At 43.4% G+C, this 21,070-nt stretch overlaps 1 protein-coding gene across 2 annotated transcripts; it reads right to left on the minus strand.

Annotated features, from left to right (window-relative positions):
* Positions 1–2,445: 2,445 nt before the first annotated feature.
* On the minus strand, positions 2,446–9,275 carry CBLN2 (cerebellin 2 precursor). 2 transcript variants are annotated; one of them, XM_048840131.2, is made up of 4 exons: positions 8,615–9,275; positions 7,087–7,598; positions 4,366–4,485; positions 2,446–4,056 (listed from the first exon to the last, which is right to left on the minus strand). In XM_048840131.2, the coding sequence occupies exons 2-4, from the start codon at positions 7,450–7,452 to the stop codon at positions 3,859–3,861; spliced, it is 684 nt and encodes a 227-aa protein (XP_048696088.1). In that variant the 5' UTR covers positions 7,453–7,598; positions 8,615–9,275; the 3' UTR covers positions 2,446–3,858. The 2 variants fall into 2 exon arrangements, with proteins under 2 accessions (XP_048696088.1, XP_048696089.1); XM_048840132.2 differs by lacking the exon at positions 8,615–9,275 and adding an exon at positions 8,176–8,311.
* Between the last annotated feature and the right edge of the window lie 11,795 nt (positions 9,276–21,070).

Raw genomic sequence — 21,070 nt, forward strand, 5'->3', positions numbered from 1 at the left:
ATAGCTCAGTGGTTTGAGCATTGGCCTGCTAAACCCAGGGTTGTGAGTTCAATCCTTGAGGGAGCCATTTAGGGATGTGGGGCAAAAATTGGGGATTGGTCCTGCTTTGAGGAGGGGGTTGGACTAGATGACCTCCTGAGGTCCCTTCCAACCCTGATATTCTATTAGGCCAAATACAACACTAGAGCCAATGGGAGAGTCACACTACTTTATGCTAGGTTGGCAAGTGGTCCCACTGCCTAGAAATGCAAATTGTCCCATGGACATGCACTGTACTTTTAACATATTTATAGTAAATATTATTTTCAGAAACTTTACACTGACAAATCATTACCCATGAAAATGATATAACTAGCTCATTAATGATGCTGAGTTTTTTAAGTCTATCATATACTTTGTCAATTTGGTCAAGTATAAATAGAAGCTTCTCCAATAGAAACTGGATATTCCTGTTTAAAGGCAGAAAAGATAAAACAGACAAACACAATGTAACTCATGAGCATTTCCTTGATGTGTTTTTTTGATTGGTTGGTTGGGAGGATGGTTTCTGCATAACCAGGTCAATGCTGCAAGGTGCTGACCACTTCTGAGAGACTCTTTACTCCCTCTGCTTTCAATAGAAGTTGAGGGCACACAGCATGTTGAAGGGTCAAGTTCAGACGGCTTGTACTTGTCACAGTGCTAGAGGAACTGAACAAGGTACACTGACAATAGTTCTCTTTTCCTAATGCAGCTCCTGTTTCCACCGTCCAACGGGCACCACTGAAGAAAAACAGGGAGCTAAAGCTTTTCTACTAGAGCTGCAGGAGGCCTGCCTGGTCTCACCTTTCTTAATTACTCCTGTTGGTCACTATTCCTGTTATGATCCCATTATTCTGCTCCCTTAAGGAGTATGTTTACACTTACTAACTCTCACACTGCTTACCAACATGGCATTTACAACGTCATTTAGGCCAACCTTAAATTGCATCCAATATGAAATAAAGTTATTTTCATCAATCACTATTAAATTAAATTTACTGTCCATAACTACTGTATTAGGGTCTCTTTAGCAAGTTTAGTTTATTTTTTTTGTTGAGTTCCACAATGTTTGTCTCATCTCTCTGATACAGATATTGAGATATTCCATTTACCACTGATGCACCCAATGACTTCAATGAAAGCCAGACTGGGCCCTCTACAGACTTAGAAACTATTTTTAGTGAAACAGAGGGGGGAGAAAGCTAACAATTACAGAGAATTCTCTGGGAAGAGAAAAACTGTTCTCAGTATAGTTAGTGCAGAATAAGAACATGCTATTCAGTTTGCCTTTAATTTAGCATTTTATATAGGTTTCCTAACTCCATCCCTTCGTACCAGGACACAAGACTTGGAATGAAACAATAGGGAAATGAATAATAAACCAGAGCCCTTCCTCCACCTCAGAGACAGATTGAAAGCATGATCTATCCATTATTTTTAAATAAATGGACAAGGTAGAGGTGATGCACTTGAAAGGAAAAAGGAGCTTCTACTGCATATTCTGCACTCACAGTGGCCTAAGTAACTTGCCAGAATATCTCTAGTTTTGGGAAGGGGTCCTCCTCTTAATTGGAATCTCTTGGCTGAGGCAAGACTCAGGGCTTGATCATGCTCACACTACTTACATGAATAACCACACTGAGGTCAATGGGACTGTACACTTGATTATGGTAAACAGAATTTGGAAACAAATCTGAGAGGATATCTTAGAAACTCTAAGCTCAGTAACTTGCTCCCATTTTAGTGTCTGCTTGTTCAAAGGAGTCTGTCAGGTCTTTTATACCCAAAAATTAGATAAAAGAAACAAGTGGGTTTGCACTATCTAATTTTTATAAAATTGTTTTCATTATTTCTTTTTATTCTAATTGAAATAGTTCCCCCCTTGATTTAAACATTCCCCTGAAGAGTTTGTAACCAAATAATTGCAGCAGTGTAACTGACTAAAAACAAAAACTACACTGACCAGTCTTTTTTTCCTTAGCCAAGCTAGGTGAAGTGCCGAAAGTAAACAAACAGCATAGATGGTGAAAATACAGTAGCTTTTTCAAGTTATTTCAGTTTTAATAATCTGAGGTATTAGAGCAAACACAGGTAAGGTTGGTTTGTTTTTTAAAGAATATGATTTTTTTTAAATGGGCAGTGTCCTTTAATGATAAATTTACAATGAAAACAACAGGGCCATCATAATTTTGAAATGCACTATGTCCACCATTAACATGCTGCAAATGTCTTTGCATTATGTTTGCAGTGGGGGGCGAACCTGACGAAATATAAAAATTAAATACTTGAATTACTTACTGACTTAATAGCAAGACAAATAAAATAAAATCCCTCCAATGAGCAAAATGAGCAAGAACTGCAGTATTTCCTAAGTACACAATGTAATACTCTGACCCTTATAGATAGAAGTGAAGAAGCAAGATGGACATCAAACCCATTTATTCTGAATCTTAAGTTAGCCAGCATTTTGGTTACATTGACGGGAAAAGGATGAATTTGAATTCAACCTGAGGTTTCGTCTTTTATCATTTGGAATCAATGACTTTTCCTGGCATACTGTACCTGATGGAGTCTGCACCCAGATCTCTTTGGACTCCATGTGCTAAGAGGAGAAGCATATACAGACAATAAATAAATTTAAAAAATGGTATAATGTGTGGTGCATTCACTGATGCTATATAAACCTTCAACCAGTTTCACAGCCTCAGGCCTCTGACATCCTATTCCCATATGCTGTCAAAAATACCAGTGGTAACTGGTGATATACTTGATCCTAGTGGGGGAAAACAGGGATCTTATTTTATTTAACTTGGAGAGGAAGGAGTTTGGTCTGTCATCTTTTGTGCTCCCACAAACTGTACTCAAGCATTAATGAACACATATAATAAATATGTATCAGATAAAAGCACCAAAATACACTCAGTAATGCAAAGAAATAATATATTTTAGGGTGTGGTCAGATAAGATATTCAAAGCCTCTACTGTTGCTTCTAGAAATGTCAGGATAATTCAGAAATGTCAGTTTCTTTATGGATTTGAGGTTATAACTCAAGGATCACATAGCTCCCTCTCTAAATGCATCTGTAAAGATCATTTGAAAAGTGCAGATAGAATTGTTCATTGGTTAGTTTTACTTGAAGCTACAAAGTATATATGTGCTTTGTTTTGTCTTATCGATCAATCTAGCTTACAATTTTTAGCACAAAAAATCAGAAAACAAAAATAAGTTGTTGATGAAAAATATGAACAACACAAAACAAAATAGGTTCCAATCGTGCAAATTTGCTTCACTGGATAAAGCACTTCTTGACACAATAATGTCCAGAATTCCCCCTCCCCCAGAAAATACAGGACTGAGACTGAAGCCATTTTTTCTTTTTCTTTTTTTTCTTAAGGCTATACAACACAAAGAAAAAAATCATTGAAAGAACACTTCATCAGGTGGTGGATTCTTCTGGCTCTGGAGTGAGCCTTTGACAAGTGATTGTGTGGTCCGAGTTACTTGTCTCATCAGGATAACAACAGAAAGAAAGAAAAAAAGTCAATGATCCCAACAATAAAATCCAAAATTGACTTTACAATCACAGGTACAAATTGCTCAGGTCAATAATTTCATTTCTCCTAAAGATCACTGTCGTCTAAAACTAATTAGAGGCGCAGGTTTCCCGAGGAATTGTCAATATTCAAAGCAAATATTGGAGTTTAGAAGGTTATCATTCTTCTACCATGACAGTCTGACTGCGTGGTTGGAAATATCATGTTCTGCCAAGTTCAGGGTGTCATTAAAGACTCAATCCTTGTTCTAGCTCAAGAATTTGGCTCCTATTTGGTCTTTCTTTATAGTGGAAAGACTAAGAAGCCAGAAAAGGTTGAGTATTTCCACCCTCCCATGAGGTTACCCCTTTCCAGTTTGAGATGCACTTTGTCTTCTCTCTCCATGTGGAGCAAGACTCCATTGCTGGCTGCTTCTCTGGTGACGTCTTGATCCCCTGCAAAAGCTGAAATCACTGGGTAGCCGTTTTGCATTAAACTTACCTAAAATGCAAAGAGACAAAATCTGAGTTTTCTCAATATTAAGTAATTTTTGTTTATGCACTTCATTAACCTTTCACACTCAAAAGCAACATGTTTGAGTTAATCAAAAAGTAATCAATGATTATTCTTATTTCATTCCATCATTTTATACAGCAGACAAAATGTTCACTTTAATAAACAGTAAATGTATAAATTCTTCACTGATTGTGGTTTTTTTACATACTAACTAGTGTTTATAGGTCCAAATTTTAAAGCAAAGAGAGTACAGGAATGAAGAATCTTCTATGGAGTGTTTAAATTACTACCCACCTGGATAGTTTGTCTGTTATAGACCTTGACCACGTGGAAACTGAAACTATAAATCCCTTTTCTTGGTGCTACAAATATACTGGAAGCAAGATCAAAATGGTTGCCAATATTAACTAATACCTGGAAAGCAAACAAACAAAAACAAATCAATTAAGTGCCAAAAAAAATCTGCATCAGCTCCATGACCTACATAAAGCCTATTGGAAATGGTAATTGCAATACAATTAAACCATACTGCAGGGGGAAGGAGTCAATTTCCAAGGCATTTAAAAAGTATTGTAGTTCATAAAGTGATTTATTAACATAATGATGAACCCAGACCCTGTTAAACTGAGTGAAAACACCACACCCCCAGTAAAGTAAAGGAGGGGAAGGCATATTATCACTGACAGACAGAGAAGGGAATAGTAACAGTCAAGTAAATGTGCAATGGATTTTTATATGGCACTTTTGGAACTAATTATTCCCTAAGTTTAACCTGTTAAACAAATACATAACAAAATAGGACTTGAACATGTTGCAGCTGAGTGGAGGGATGGAGGAATTATATATCATTTCTGCCAATTCACTCCTCTCTTTCTCTTCCTCTGGAGGGTTGGTACCAATTATAACTGACTTGAATAAATAAGTGGGATGCATTATAGCCACAGGAAGAAGCTCTGGCTGCCTCAGAACCTGGCGTAAGGAATAGTGAAGACTGTTGCAAGGGAGTGCACTCCTACAATTAGACTGAGGTAAGGTGACCTTCTACGCCAAGTTAATCCACCAAACCATTTTACCAAGTGGAAAGGGGCAGGAGAGAATCTATGGGAAGAAACTGTTCGGGGTTTGTTACTGTCCATCCATCTCCGCCCCCCCCCCCCCGAATGCTCCCAATTTGCCATATTTACAATTAAGAGGAAATCACATTCACAAAATACCAACATCTACACAGTCATTGCAAGAGAGGCCCACTCCTACTTCCACTAAAGTTAATGATGAAACTTGCATTGAAGTCAATAGGATCAAGATCAGGCCCCCAATTCTTCTGCCCAATCTCCTCTCTCAGAAATCTACCTACAAACTGTTTGGGTGTTTTAACTGGGCACGGATAAAACCCACACTGTATAGTGAATGTGCCTATGTTTCATTATCTATAACTAGGCAAGTAGTAAATTTCAGTCTTTCCAAATTCAGTTGAGAAAAGCTGTTTAAAAAACAATAAAACCCAGGCAGATTAGACAACTCAAAGCAAAACACAACTGTGAACCTGGCTGAATGTTTCAAAAGGGGTTTCCGAATGTCTTTCCTGTTTTTTCATCCCCACCCTGGCTCTATCCAATCTCTCAATATTCTATGGATTACCATTCCCTGTGCTTGTTAAGATAAGAGAGTCATTAAAAGGAGGAAAGACGGGAAAAAACAAGTCAGAGTCCTATTAAGCCCTTCCTTCCTTTCTTCCCATTTCCCTTTATTTCTCAACCTACTGCTACGATGATTGGTGATCCCAGTCCGGAGTGTTTTATATTTGAGGGGTTGAGACGATGAAGGGGAGAGGGAAGAAGGGTCTAGCCAGTAGGCATATCAAACATCAGTTCTCTCCCGTTTCAGTATTTTCTATCAGACTATTAGATTTACAGGCTGCAATCCTTGTTTTGCCTTTTTTTCCCCTGAACTGAAATTATGGATAAAATTAAAAAGCAACACCCCTAAAAAAAAAATCAAAACCTTAATCCCCACCATTTGCCCTAACGAACTAAAGAAAAAAATGAACACCACCAGGAAAAAGAAAATAGTTTCATTACTGTGGAAAAATGGAGATGAAGTTACAGGAACAAACTGATGATAGCCAAACATATACAATCAACGACGTACAGAAATCTCTCTCTGATATCAAAGGGCATGGTCGAGACTCCTCAGTTAAACTTGTAACTGATTAAGATTTAGAGAGAGAGAGGTTTTTTTGAGGGGTGTGTGTGTGTGTGTTTGTTTAAGATACTAACGAGTTCTAGATCCATATGCAACAGAATAAATAAAGGTGCAGATGTTCAACACGTTCGTTAATCCGAACACGCAACAATTCCCGTGGCAGCATTAAAAATCGGGAAATCCTGCGAAACGGTAGGGGGGAGCCACACAGGAAAGATACGATGGGAACAGAATGAGCTCAGGGTGCCTTCTGAGACAGTACCGCCATTCTGCACTGTATATAAATCCTGCAACATTATCCTACTCCTTCGCTACGCATCGCTTGACTATTTTGACACCACAGGACAGGAAACACCCTTCACCCGAGGGAGACGCGGTAACTCTGCCAAATCCACTCGGAATGGGCAGATTCCCTGACTCGCCGTGAGCACGGGGGTTGCTACCTTGAACGCCCTGCTGGCCTGAGGTCTGGAACGTGCGCGCCCTCGCCCCCTTTAACTCCCATCAGAAAAGGTTTGCTGGGAGCTTTGGGATCCTTGCCTGGGAGGCGCCATAGAAATGCGAAGCAGAAGCCTATATTATGTAGCAGGAATAATGAAAATGCAAACCCTTCCTCGGGAGGATGAAGTTGCTCAGCCGGGGGGATGCTGTCTGCAAATTGCATGCAGTGGCTGGGATGCAGGCGAGGGGACCGCAGCAGGGGTGTGTTTGGGGGGGGGCAGTAAGTGGGGAGGGTCTGGGCGGCTAGCGATGGCGGGGTGGAGGTGCAGCAGCCTCAGGGGAGGGGGCCGGCTACAGCAGGAGCTGGCTGACCTGGTCGAAGTAGATGGTCATGGTGCGGTTGCTCATCTCCGACGGCTCGTGGTTGGTGCTCCGGGTGGCCGAGAAGGCCACCTTGGCGCTGCCCGAGCGCACCGAGATCCCCAAGGAGGAGGTGATGGCCCCGTCCGCCGAGGGGCTGGAGTCGCAAACCACCAGGCACTTGCCCTCCAGCACGATGGGCTCCGTGTCGTTCTGCGCACGCACCGGGCAGCCGGCGGGCAGCAGCAGCAGCAGGGCCAGCGCCGCCGCCAGGCAGGAGCAGCAGCCCGCGGGCTCCGGCAGCGCCCCCCGCCGCCCGAGCCCCGGCATCTTCGGCAGGGGCCAGCAGCTGCTCCCGCTCCGGCTAGGCGCCGGCATCAGGGCGCAAGGGGTGGGGGGAGGGGGAGCTGCGCCTATTTCCTCCCCTGTTCTCTCTCCGGGGCAGCTGGCTGGGGGACAGGATCCGAGTCCTCCTCCTCCGGGCAGGGCAATGAGGCGTCCTCACAGGGCGGGCGGCACACAGCCTGGCAACGGCAAAGAGAGCAATCAGCCCCCGCTCCCGGGAGAACAGGGACAGGCGCACACAGCACTAGCCCCCGGCGAGCCCAGCACCGCCCGGCGAGCGCGCGCCCACCTCCCTCCCTTGCAGGGTGTCACTAAGTGGGCACAACAGGTCCAGGAGATGCCTAAGTGCCAGGCCAGATGTCTCCCCCACCGCCACACCCCAGCCCCGGGGAGGCGGCTGCTGCCGTAGTCCCACCGCAGTTTGAGATGGGAAGGTAAAGCGCACGGTGGTTGTATTTATTTATTTTTGCTCACTCCCCTCGAAATCAAGGCAGCTCAACCCTGTCGACCGATCCCCAACTCGCCTTTGATCCCCCTTGCGGAAGGCGGGTGTTTAAACCACCACTGAAGCGCCCACAGCCTGACTTTGTGTCACAGCCGCTAAGGTGCGATCGCCGCAGGTTCTCCCCCCGGTCTCGCAAAGCGCCGGGAGCCCGAGGAGCTTCACAGCCAAGGCGCCCTGCGCCCTTTCGGCTGCTTCGCTTGTGTTAGCCACAGGATTTCACAGGCACTAATAAACAATACAATCAAACAAACCCCCTTCCTACTGCGAAGCCAAGCGCTGGTATATTCCCGACGTTGCTGAGCAATCTTTCCAAGCCCCCGTTTGCGGCAAACACTTTCTTCTGAATTACGGAGACTTTAGGCAAGGGCACCAATTTCTACTTTTAATCGATTCCACAGGCCAGCTGAGCTGTGATCGGTAGGGTGCCCGTTTGAAATGTAGCGGTTCATTAGACTCTCGGGAGGGGAAAGAAAGGCTAAGAAATCCCCCCCCCCCCACCCCCAGCCTAGGAAACCAAATGGCATTTCGATTCTTTCGGAGAAGTTGCATCTCAGTTACCCTCCCTCTTCAACACGAATTAAAATCGCAGTGATGTATCCCCCTCTCCCGAGAATCTACCCCATCCCCTCCTCCCCATGGTCGAGGCGTTATTTTAAGTGGACCAGCTAGCATCGGGATGTTGTTGGTTACCTGGTAGGTCCATGCTGGGAGCGTAGGACTGGCTAGGTAGCTGTCCGCGAAGTTGCATGGCTTAGAGACAATGAGCTGAGATGGTGCTGGCAGAAAGAAAAGGAAGCAGGGCTCGCCTCATTCTCTCCCGCCCATTGCCAGCAACCCCCCCTTTCCTCCCTCCCTCTTTCACACGCACACTGACACCCGTCACTGCCTCACACGCCGGGCATAGGGGATGGAGACCACGCCGGTAAGACACCCCACCCTCGCAGGCTCACACCTCCCAGCCCTGCCCGGAGTAGATCGTCCTAGCTGGAGGGTCCTGGCAAGGGTCAGAGCGGGCGGCTAACCCTCTGCAGCGGCAGCGAGCCGCGTTTACACCAGAGCCACCCCCCAGAGGGGAAAACACAAAACGGGAGAAACTCCCCCGCAGGAGAAACCAGCTGCACGCGTGGAAAGGCGCGCCCCTAGAGACAGACAGGGGCGTCCCGATGATTCCTTATTTGCTTTTACAGCCCGCGCCCCGGTTCAGTTGTAACTGCAAGATGCGGGGGCAACCCCCGGCGTGAAATCCATTCCTAGTGCAAATCACACTGCGGAGAGAGCACTTCAGTTTCAGCCCTGGGTGCAGCCTAAAGGAGGGCGAGCCCCCCGGGTTCCTGTCTCTGTCCCTTTAAAGCCCGCTCTTCGCTTAGGCACTAGCTCCTCATTTATTACAGCGTTTATTCCTGCGTCCTGGCATCCCATGGACACTCACACACACACACACCCCGTGCAGCTGTCTCTGGAAATAGGCTGCCTCGCATGCCAACCGCGGTTGCAGAGTGCCACCTAGCGTCGCCTTGGCGATGGGATGCGTCCCTGTGGGTATCAGGAGGGGAGGGGGCCTTTTGCCTTAGAAAGAGCAGCAGCAGCTCGGGAATTCCGGGGGAGGGGGGAGAGAAAAACAGGGCAGAGCTCTATCCCTTAAACTAAGTTTTCTCCTCCCCTTTTCCCCACAGTGCGATCTGGGAGGCTTGCAGTGCCCTACTGCTTTACAAAGCCACCAGAATCTCCCCACTGTATTTTTCACTGAATGCATCCAATGAAGTGAGCTGTAGCTCACAAAAGCTTATGCGCAAATAAATTTGTTAGTCTCTAAGGTGCCACAAGTCCTCCTTTCTCTTTGCCGATACAGACTAACACAGCTGCTACTCTGAAAACTGCCATGGTGATCTGTGTTACAGTCAAAGTTAGCATCAGTGATTACTGGCTGCAAAATATTCGCACATCTCAGTGCTGCTGCTAAGTGGTTATTGCTGAAAATAGGCAGAGCAAAGGAAAGCTTTAAAGATGAGCCCTCTTGCTAAAGCAACATTTAAAAATACTTTGAAAAAAATCGTATTTTTTTACTTTTTTTAAGATCCCACTACTTAGATTTCAGCATAGGAAAATAAATATCAGAAAACTTTACATAAGCACTAATTAATAACTGCTAACTGTCTAATGCTCCCTAGTAGGACAAAATTTACAGTTATATATCAATGGCAAAATTTTCTGAGAAATGAATGGGAAGTAAGTATTCAGCTTCAATGTTCTGATTTAACCACATGTAGGGAGCTTTTATGGGTGTCTATGTGATGGTTTGCTTCCAGAAATTAACTGTGCCCTAAAAATCACAGCTAAGTAATGTGCCAGGAATTCCAAACATATAGATTATTATTACAAAGGAACATTTAATTTCAGATGCAGCATAAAATTATGTTATTGGATAGTCGTCCTCTTGTGGGTGGCGGCAATGAAACTAGGAAGCTGAAAATATACAGCATTAGCAAATATCAGAAACCCAAAGCAAGGGCCAGATTGTAGCCTTAAAGAATTATCCAATGTTGTAGGAGAGTGTGGGAAGGGCCACGCCACTGAAATTCTTACAGGGATGCCCTCCTAAATCACCCCTACTCACCACATGTTGGCCTAGTTCTGGCGGGCAGCTAGTATGTATATAGTGATAGTGCCTCAGGCCCCTCATAGACCAGAACTTCCTTGTACACTGTACAAACACAGAACCAAAAGACAATCTCTGTTCCAAGGACTTCACAATCTATGTTGATTACATCCTAAATTGAGGATCAGCTCCGCATCACTGCCCTTGCAGCCCCCCCCCCCCCCCACACACACACACACTCCTGCAGCCATCCATGGCATGTGGGCATAAGGGCCAGAGACTCCTGATGCTCTCTTTTTTCCACTGTAGCTGTCCTTGTGTGGATGCACAATCTGACCTGTGATTTCTAGCTGAATTCCCTCATTTTTAAAATAGTTAATAATAATACCTAGCTCTTACATAGCACATTTAATCAGCAGATTTCAAAATGTTTTACAAAGCAGGTTAGTACCATTAACCATCTCTAGTTATAACATCACCAGTAGATGCTCTCCCAGCATCAAAGTGAATGAAGAATAGGAGATAAAACCATGTTTTCTTTTGGGCCAGATATTTAATTATATAATTATGGAGGTAATCATTAGGAAACAGGGCTCCCAATACCACAATGTTATCTTGACACAGATGAACATGCAGTCAGCATGGAGATCAATGGCTGACATCAGCACTTTTCCAATTTCTTTCTTTTTAGGTGGTAATGCTGAACTTTTAAATTTTGAAATGAAATGTAAATATAAAAAGTAAATGTAGTTAACTGAATTATGGGGTGACTGCAGAAAATGTTCTTTAAAATAAATAAATACAAAATAAAACAGATACGTTTAATTTTAGGACTCTCAGCCCAGCCCTTCCCCCCTCCCCCCTTTGTTAATTTGCTGCTCATGAAAGGTGCCAAATTGACAAGCCTAGAAACGCAAGCCCTCTCCCTATGCACAGAACAGGTAGAGTACTGACAGCAGCCGTGTAAATTCCCTCACACCTTTTCTGTCAACATGTCTCTTCCCTGGTCTGGAGGGCCCCTTTAAGGAGAACAGAGTTAATACCTGCTCTTAACTCATTGGCCATTCTGCTAAGAGTTCCAGCAAAGCAGTCAGTTCCGGATGTGGTGGTGGTTTTTATGAGGTCTATTAGAAATTGAACTGAGACCACCAGCTCATTTCTTTGGGGTCATTTTTTTTTAAGTCAGTACCAACCTGGGTCAGATTTAAACCAGTGATCTAAAGGTAAAAGGCTTCTCACCTTATCTGCTGAATCATACAATCTTCAAGTTGTAAGAGTTCTTGATCAATAACTCTAAAGTGTTTCCCTTGCATTAACTCATAACAAAATGTGCCACTATCTGCCAACAGAAAATATCAATTTTTGAAATTATTTTAGTAATTTTAATGTAAAGTTTTGGTGTTACAGAGTGGGACAGACACAGCAATCACAGGAAAATATTTTTTTTTTTTTAAAGTCCCTTTCAGGTGAATCCCTCTCCCCAAACTCGGGAAGAAGCTTTTGGCAAGGACACAGAAACACTTTTCTGATTGTCCATGGTGTGGAAGACTGTCATATTCTTTGTTAAACTGGCTAATTGTTAGATTGCTACACACAGAAACTTAATTACATAGACTTTTGAGGGGCATTCAAGCCTGAATCTGGTCACACTGGTGTAATTCAGGAGCAAAAGAAGTTACACTAACATCAGAATTGACCCCTTTCTCTTTAGAAGCACAACACTGAAATCCAATCTGTTGGTATTTATAAAGGAAGCATGGTGATGTCACTATTATCTCTAAAGAGAAATTCATCTTCCCTGAGCCGCACTTAAATCCTCCCCCCCCCCCACACACACTTTACACGTGAATAGCCATTAACTTCACAAAGGGCTATTTGTGTAAGTAAAAGATACCAGGCTCAAGCATAAGAATGGCAATATCTATCCATCAGGGGAGGTTAGTAGTTACAGCAAAGAAACAAAACAAAATCACTGCCAGGTAGGATAAACAGCCTGCATCGTATCTATGGTAGTTCATAACAGGAAAGGTATATATTTATAAGAAGCAAATATGTAGTTCTCTGATAAAAGTAATATCTATATTTTTTTCAACATGTAAATAAACATTTTTTCCAGATAAATTACTGTTAGAAAACACTCACTTTATTTAGCTTCCTGACTCCCAGTGCCCTACACAGCAGTCTTTGCATGTTGTATTTCCTTCTGAGGTGGAGGACATCATCATGGCTATTTCTGAAGCTTCAAACCTGAAGTTAAAATTAAACTTCCTCCTTGAGACGTTATGCCCATTTATGAAATCATTTCAAGGTTTGTCTTCACATGGAAAAAATCACACTTGATCATTTAAAAAAAATGCCTAAGAAAGATTTTTACTGATCAAAAGAAACCTTTTTAAAAATCTTCATCGGGAGACTTCTTTTCGAATTGCAATACAAATCCAAGATGGTAGTCAGTTTTGAAGCTTGAAAGTGTTTTTTAATCCAAAAAGTCTCGAATGCTCTCCTAAATGGAAGTAATTAATAAAAATACACCATACAATTGTGAATTAATGAATCTGAGGTCATCATTTGGACCCTTCTTTAAAGAAAACAAGAGTGGAAAACTATGATAAGGCTAAGTAAACATCTCAGGCACCTGATGACCTATTTTAATGGCATTTTTGGTTACTGTTACAACATCAGAATTCCTTGATATCAACATTGTATATAGTCTTGACTCTTAACCTTCACAAGTACTTGAATAAGACCAACTTTCTTATGTATATATGAGCTCATTGCAGGGTAGTGAAACTGTTACAGGGGCCCTCAACAGGACAATTACCTTTATTTAGGCTTGGAAGGATTATAGGAAGGATTATATTTTTATTGGTAAATATCAGCAAAGGTCAACTTCTCTGTACACACACAAACTGATGAAAAAATATTTCCATGGTTGATCATAGAAATTTACAGATAGGCAATATAAAAAAAATGCTGCATGAGAACTTATTAGTGTTTGATTTAAGAATACTAAATCGATATTTTGACATGCGATGTCAACAATTTGTGGTTTGATGGTTACAAAGCTCTAACTTTGTGAATCTGAAGGTCTACTGTGTGATGCCTCCCTCCCATAATTTCCTGCAGCTGTGAAATGTTAAATAGATAAAAATATAAAAGCTTAACACCCATAATCTTATTCAACAAAGAAGCTTAAATTGATTACAAATAGAAAAAAATACTTAAAAATAAACATAGATATTATCCATCAAAATTATATTAAAAAATCAAATTCTGACAAGCCTACCTTTAGTTAACTTACCTATGGTAATTCTTTTGTTCAAATGCTTTAAAATATGTTTTCAGTTGTTCTTGTACATTTCATCATTCAAATTCCACAGAGGTGAAATTCTGCACAACCCTCTAATGATAGCATTGCTATGAAATATGGTTTTTTTGTGATACTTGAATGAATTCTTATTACAGAAGTTAACTATTATGCTACTCCCTCACATACTGTAACTGATACCTTGAACAAATTGCAACTATAATGTACTCGTTATCACTTCAAAGGGATACCACCATATTCTGCTACAGTATAGGCATTAGTGCTGAGGATGAGCTGTGAGGGGATTTAATATACAGGCCGTGTCTACACTACGAAAGTACTCCGATTTTACAGAAATCGATTTTGGGAACAGTTGTATAAAGTCGAGTGCATGCGTCCACACTAAGCACATTAATTCAGTACTGTGGCAAGTGTCAACATTCCGAGCAGTGCACTGTGGGTAGGTATCCCACAGTTCCCGCAGTCCCTGCTGCTCATTGGAATTCTGGGCTGAGCTCCCAATGCCCGATGGGGCCAAAAATTTGTCACGGGTGGTTATGGGTAAATGTCATCAGTCAACCCTCCTTCCCTCTGTGAAAGCAACAGCAGACAGTCATTTCACGCCCTTTTCCCTGGATTGCCCGAGCAGACGCCATAGCATGGCAAGCACGGAGCCTGTTCAGCTCACCGCAGCAGTTATGACCATTGTAAACACCTCACGCATTATCATGTAATTTATGCAGAACCAGCACCTGAAAGACCAGGCAACGGCAGCGCAGTGATGAGGACATGAACACAGATTTCTCTAAAACAGCGGTCCCCAGCAATTTGGGGATCATGGTGTTACTGGGACAGGCTCATGCCATGGAACACCAATTCTGGGCCTGGGAAACAAGCACAGAGTGGTGGAACCACATAGTGTTGCAGGTTTGAGATGATTCCCAGTGGCTCCGCAACTTTCACATGCGTAAGGGCACTTTCATGGAACTTTGTGACTTGCTTCCCCCTGCCCTGAAGCGCAAGAATACCAAGATGAGAGCAGCCCCCCAGTTCACAAGTGAGTGGCAATAGCCCTGTGGAAGCTTGCAATGCCAGACAGCTACCGGTCAGTCGGTAATCAATTTGGAGTGGGCAAATCTCCTGTGAGGGTTGCTGTGATGCAAGTAGCCAATGCAATCATTGAGCTGCTGCTATCAAAGGTAGTGACTCTGGGATACGTGCAGGTCATACTAGATGGCTTTGCTGCAATGGGATTCCCTAACTGTGCTGGAGCTATAGACGGAACGCATATCCCTATCTTGGGACCGGACCACCAGGGCAGCCAGTACATAAACCACAAGGGGTACTTTTCAATGGTACTGCAAGCACTGGTGGGATCACACGGGACGTTTCACCAACATCAACATGGGATGGCTGGGAAAGGTTCATGACGCTCACGTCTTCAGGAACTCTGGTCTTTTTAAACGGCTGCAGGAAGGGATTTACTCCCCAGACCAGAAAATAACTGTTGGGGATGTTGAAATGCCTATAGTTATCATTGGGGACCCAGCCTACCCCTTAATGCCCTGGCTCATGAAGCCATACACAGGCACCCTGGACAGTAGTAAGGACCTGTTCAACTATAGGCTGAGCAAGTGCAGAATGGTGGTAGACTGTGCATATGGATGTTTAAAGGGTCGCTGGTGCAGTTTACTGAGTCGCTCAGACCTCAGTGAAACCAATATTCCCATTGTTATTGCTGCTTGCTGTGTGCTCCACAATCTCTGTGAGAGTAAGGGGTAGACGTTTATGGTGGGGTGGGAGGTTGAGGCAAATCGCCTGGCCACTGAATAAGCGCAGCCAGACACCAGGGCAGTTAGAAGAGCACAGCAGGAAGTGCTGCGCATTAGAGAAGCTTTAAAAACCAGTTTCATGACTGGCCAGGGTACTGTGTGGCACTTCTGTTTGTTTCTCATTGATGAAAACCCACCCCCTTGGTTGACTCTAAATTCCCTGTAAGCCCCCCGCCCTCCCCCCTTTGATCACAGCTTGCTTGCAAAGGAAATAAAGTCACTATCATTTAAAAAACATGTGTTCTTTATTAATTGATTATAAAAATAGGGAGATAACTCACAAGGTAGTTCGGGTGGGGTGTGGGAGGAGGATAAGAGGGAAGGAAAAGGCCACTTTAAAACTTGTTGAATGACAGCCTTCTGTTGCTTGGGCTGTCCACTGGGGTGGAGTTGTTGGGTGCCTGGACCCTCCCACCCCCGTGTTCTTGGGCGTCTGGGTGAGGAGGCTATGGAACTTGGGGAGGAGGGAGGGCAGTTAAACAGGGGCTGCAGCGGCAGTCTGTGAACCTGCTGCCATTCATGAACCTCCATCAGACGCTGGAGCACGTCCATTTGATCTCGCAGTAACCCCAGCGTTACCTCATGTCTCCTCTGATCTTCCTGCCACCACCTCTCCTCACGTTCATCAGCCACTTTCCTGTACTCTGCTATTGTGTCCCTCCACACATTCTGCTGAGCTCTGTCAGTGACAGACGACTGCATGAGCTCAGAGAACATTTTCATTGAAAGTGCATTTTTTTTGCCGCCTTATCTGAGATAGCCTTTGGGATGGAGGAGAGAGGCTTGAAACATTTGCAGCTGCTGGAGGAAAAAAAGGGAGTGAATTATTTAAAAAGATACATTTTACAGAACAATGGCTATACTCTTTCATGGTGAACAACACTATTCACATTACATAGCACACGTGATTTTGGTACAAGGTCTCATTTTGCATCTTATATTGAGTGGCTGCAGCTTCGGTGTTAGGGATCACACAGGCAGTGCCGGGCAACAGAATTCAGCTTGCGGGCAGCCATGGTAAGCCATAGTCTTTCAGCTTCTGTAACCTTCATAACAGCAGCGCCTTCCTCTCCCATCCCAAGCAAAGCACGTTGAGTTGGCCATTTAGTGCTGCGGTTTTCCTGTTAATGTGCAGCAGCAGAAACCAAACTAACCCCCCTCCCCCAACATCTAATTCTCTGGGATGATTGCTTTACCCCTCACCCCACCACGTGGCTGGTATCAGGGAAGATCTCTGCTAGCCAAATGTGAACAGCTCAGTGCCAATGCCTCCCCTCCCCCCACCACGTGGCTAACCGCGGGGAGGATTTATGTTCAGCCACAGGCAAACACCCCAGTAGGAATGGCCACCTCTGAACATCCCCTTAATTAAATTCCCCTATTTTAACCGGGTTACCATGAATGATATCACTCTCCTGAGGATAACACAGAGAGATAAAGAACGGACGTTGCTTGAATGCTAGCAAATACCAGGACCATACGCTGCCAGGTTTTGTCATGCAATGATACCAGATTACTTGCTACTAGCATGGTGTGGTAAAGTGTCATACCATGGAGGACAGAATAAGGCTGCTCTCCCCAGAAACCTCCTGCAAAGGCTTTTAGAGTACCTCCAGGAGAGCTTCATGGAGATGTCCCTGAAGGATTTCTGCTACATCCCCAGACATGTTAACAGACTTTTCCAGTAGCAGTACTGACGACGAATGCATCCCAAGTCCTCAGGGCTACTTAATCATTAAAAAATGCTTGCTTTTATAACATGTATTATATCTTAAAAAGGTACACTCACCAGAGGTCCCTTCTCCGGCTTCGTTGGGTTGGGAGGGTATTTCAGTCAGGGTGATAAAAAGATGTGCTGTGTGCTGTCCTCAAGCTCGTCGTCCTCCTCCTCCTCATCTTCCCCGTCCACAAAATTCTCAAGCATGGCGGAGAGTACCCCATCATCGGAGTCCACGGACAGGGGTGGGGTAGTGGTGGTGGCCCCCCCTAGAATTGCATGCAACTCAGCATAGAAGCAACATGTCTGGGGCTCTGTCCCAGAGCATCCATTTGATTCTTTGGTTTTCTGGTATGCTTGTCTGAGCTCCTTAAGTTTCACATGGCACTGTGTTGCACCCCTGCTGTAGCCTCTGTCCCTCATGGCCTTGGAGATTTTTTGAAATGTTTTGGCATTTCTTCTTTTGGAACATAGTTCTGATAGCACGGATTCCTCTCCTCATACAGCAATCAGATCCAGTACCTCCCATTCGGTCCATTCCAGAGCTCTTTTTCAATTCTGGGACTGCATGGTTACCTCTGCTGATGAGCTCTGCATGGTCACCTGTGCTGATGAGCTTGCCTGGCCAAACAGGAAATGAGATTCAAAAGTTCCCGGGGCTTTTCCTGTACACCTGGCTAGTGCATCCGAGTTCAGAGTGCTGTCCAGAGCGGTCACAATGCTGCACTGTGGGATAGCTCCCAGAGGCCAATACCTTCAAATTGCGTCCATACTAACCCTAATTTGAAATGGCTATATCGATTTCAGTGCTAATCCCCTCGTTGGGGAGGAGTACAGAAATCGGTTTTAAGAGATCTTTATGTCGAAAAAAATGGCTTCATTGTGTGGACGGGTGCAGGGTTAATTCAATTTAATGTTGCTAAATCCGACAAACTCATAGTGTAGACCAGGCCTAAGACTATTACAGTGGCACATTATACTGCAACAGCTAGATGTATATCATGGTAACTGAGAGCAAAGCTTGAGAAAATGTATGTATGTCCTCATTCATCATTTTCCTGTGATGTATTATTTACATTTTAAGTAATTCCAGACTTTAACAGGAAAAGAAAGTAGGTTTTTGATTTTATTTAAAATAGTAATTAAACAGTCATGCACATTTTCCCACAAAAGATGCACTTAATTAGAGAAAAAGAAAATACAGGATTAATACTTTTTAGTGTAGTTGTGTGGAGGTTTTTGTTTTCTTTTTTCCTACTGACAACATGATCAGTTACAGTGAGCTCATTTTGGTTATAGGGTTGTTATGAGAGCTAGCTCAGCGAAGTCATCAATATAGCTGCCTTTATGAGCTGAAAGGCCTGTGTGGAGTTTAAATGAGTGTCTTGACTTCTTTTCTGTGGAGGATCCTGGGTAGACAGGGTAGGACTTGAATCAGATATTGTATACTCTTTGATTGCAACATGGAACTGGGAGCAAGGACTGGGAATAAAGAACTCCTGTGTTCTAATCCTGGGTCTAATATTGACTCCTTATGAAGCCTTGGCCAAATGTCAACTGTTTGGCCTCAGTTTCCTTATCTGCCAAAATAGGATGGAATTTCCTTATCCTTATAGGACTGTTTTTGAAAATTAGTTAATTAAATTAAAATTTGTAAAGCATTTTAAAAATGTAAGGTACCGTATTTTTTGCCCCTGCCAACACAAATATCCCATTCTCATACCAGCATCATCCCTCGTCTGAGGAACAGCTGTCCAAGGCCTTGCAGAGCAGCTTTCCATTGGAAGAGAAATCAATGACACAGACTCTCGGTATATTCCAATTTCTTCTATTTATACATAAACCCCAATCCTGGAACAGAGATAGTCAAACAGCATGCAGGAAATCCCTTATTTTAGGAATCTCTGTCCAACACCCAAAACCAATTCCCAAATAGCAACCCTGTCTCAAGAACTGACTCTAATCATAGACCAATGCAGAATGCAAAATCTCCTGCTACTGTTCCCTTTTCACAGAACAGCTGCCTCTAAACAGAACCTCATATAAACAAAAACAAAAACTAACAAGACAGTAAGTTTTATAATGACTGAATATTTGCTTGCACACTAACAAAAAGACTGGAAGACTAATGTGTAACAGTGCCACCCAGTGATGCCTGCCATAACAGCATAAGTACTGCTTCCTATAATTTGTACCCAATGCCCAATATTGTCCATGTTCACAGCTTAAATATGTTATACCTCCACACTTTCAACTATCACCAACTTCCAATACTTTATCTCACTTCAAACCATTATTTTTTCACAGATATAACATCACAACTGAAATATAACTCTAATAACATAATTAAATACTTCAGTGAAAGGTCCTGATCCTGCAAAAGCTTAGGCATGTGTATTGTCCCATTGAATTCTCTCTTGATCGGGGTAATTAAATGACATATATAATTATATCATCAATGAGTTACCCTAGTGTGACTATTCACATGCATAAAGCTAAGCAAGGTTGTAAGTGTTTTTTTTTTTTTTTTCAGGATCAGGGCCAATGTTTGCAAAGTCCTTTATAGATGCATTATATATAGGCCCCTATCAAATTCACGGCCCATTTTGGTCAATTTCAAGGTCATAGGATTTTAAAAATTGTATATGTCACAATTTCAGCTATTTAAATCTGAAATTTCACAGTGTTGTAATTGAATCATAGAATCATAGAATATCAGGGTTGGAAGGGACCTCAAGAGGTCATCTAGTCCAACCCCCTGCTCAAAGCAGGACCAATCCCCAATTAAATCATTCCAGCCAGGACTTTGTCAAGCCTGACCTTAAAAACTTCTAAGGAAGGAGATTCTACCACCTCCCTAGGTAACGCATTCCAGTGTTTCACCACCCTCCTAGTGAAAAAGTTTTTCCTAATATCCAACCTAACCCCCCCCCACTGCAACTTGAGACCATTACTCCTTGTTCTGTCCTCTTCTAACACTGAGAATAGTCTAAAACCATCCTCTCTGGAACCACCTCTCAGGTAGTTGAAAGCAGCTATCAAATCCCCCCTCATTCTTCTCTTCTGCAGACTAAACAATCCCAGTTCCCTCAGCCTCTCCTCATAAGTCATGTGTTCCAGATCCCTAATCATTTTTGTTGCCCTTCCCTGGACTCTCTCCAATTTATCCACATACTTCTTGTAGTGTGGGGCCCAAAACTGGACACAGTACTCCAGATGAGGCCTCACCAATGTCAAATAGAGGGGGACGATCACGTCCCTCGATCTGCTTGCTATGCCCCTACTTATACATCCCAAAATGCCATTGGCCTTCTTGGCAACAAGGGCACACTGCTGACTCATATCGAGCTTCTCATCCACTGTCACCCCTAGGTCCTTTTCTGCAGAACTGCTGCCTAGCCATTCGGTCCCTAGTCTGTAGCTGTGCATTGGGTTCTTCCGTCCTAAGTGCAGGACTCTGCACTTATCCTTATTGAACCTCTTCAGATTTCTTTTGGCCCAGTCCTCTAATTTGTCTAGGTCCCTCTGTATCCTATCCCTGCCCTCCAGCATATCTACCACTCCTCCCAGTTTAGTATCATCCGCAAATTTGCTGAGAGTGTAATCCACACCATCCTCCAGATCATTTATGAAGATATTGAACAAAACCGGCCCCAGGACCGACCCCTGGAGCACTCCACTTGACACCGGCTGC

Source organism: Caretta caretta, chromosome 2, assembly GCF_965140235.1.
Source record: "Caretta caretta isolate rCarCar2 chromosome 2, rCarCar1.hap1, whole genome shotgun sequence".
In the NCBI taxonomy this organism is placed as follows: Eukaryota; Metazoa; Chordata; order Testudines; family Cheloniidae; genus Caretta; species Caretta caretta.

What these genes read in the sequence shown, in the direction of transcription:
- CBLN2 (XM_048840131.2), bottom strand. Translation starts at nt 7,452, where the DNA reads ATGCCGGCGCCTAGCCGGAGCGGGAGCAGCTGCTGGCCCCTGCCGAAG. An exon ending in TGACCATCTACTTCGACCAG is followed by an intron (nt 4,486 to 7,086) that starts GTCAGCCAGCTC and finishes TTTGCTTTCCAG; the next exon opens with GTATTAGTTAATATTGGCAA. An exon ending in ATAACAGACAAACTATCCAG is followed by an intron (nt 4,057 to 4,365) that starts GTGGGTAGTAAT and finishes TTTGCATTTTAG; the next exon opens with GTAAGTTTAATGCAAAACGG.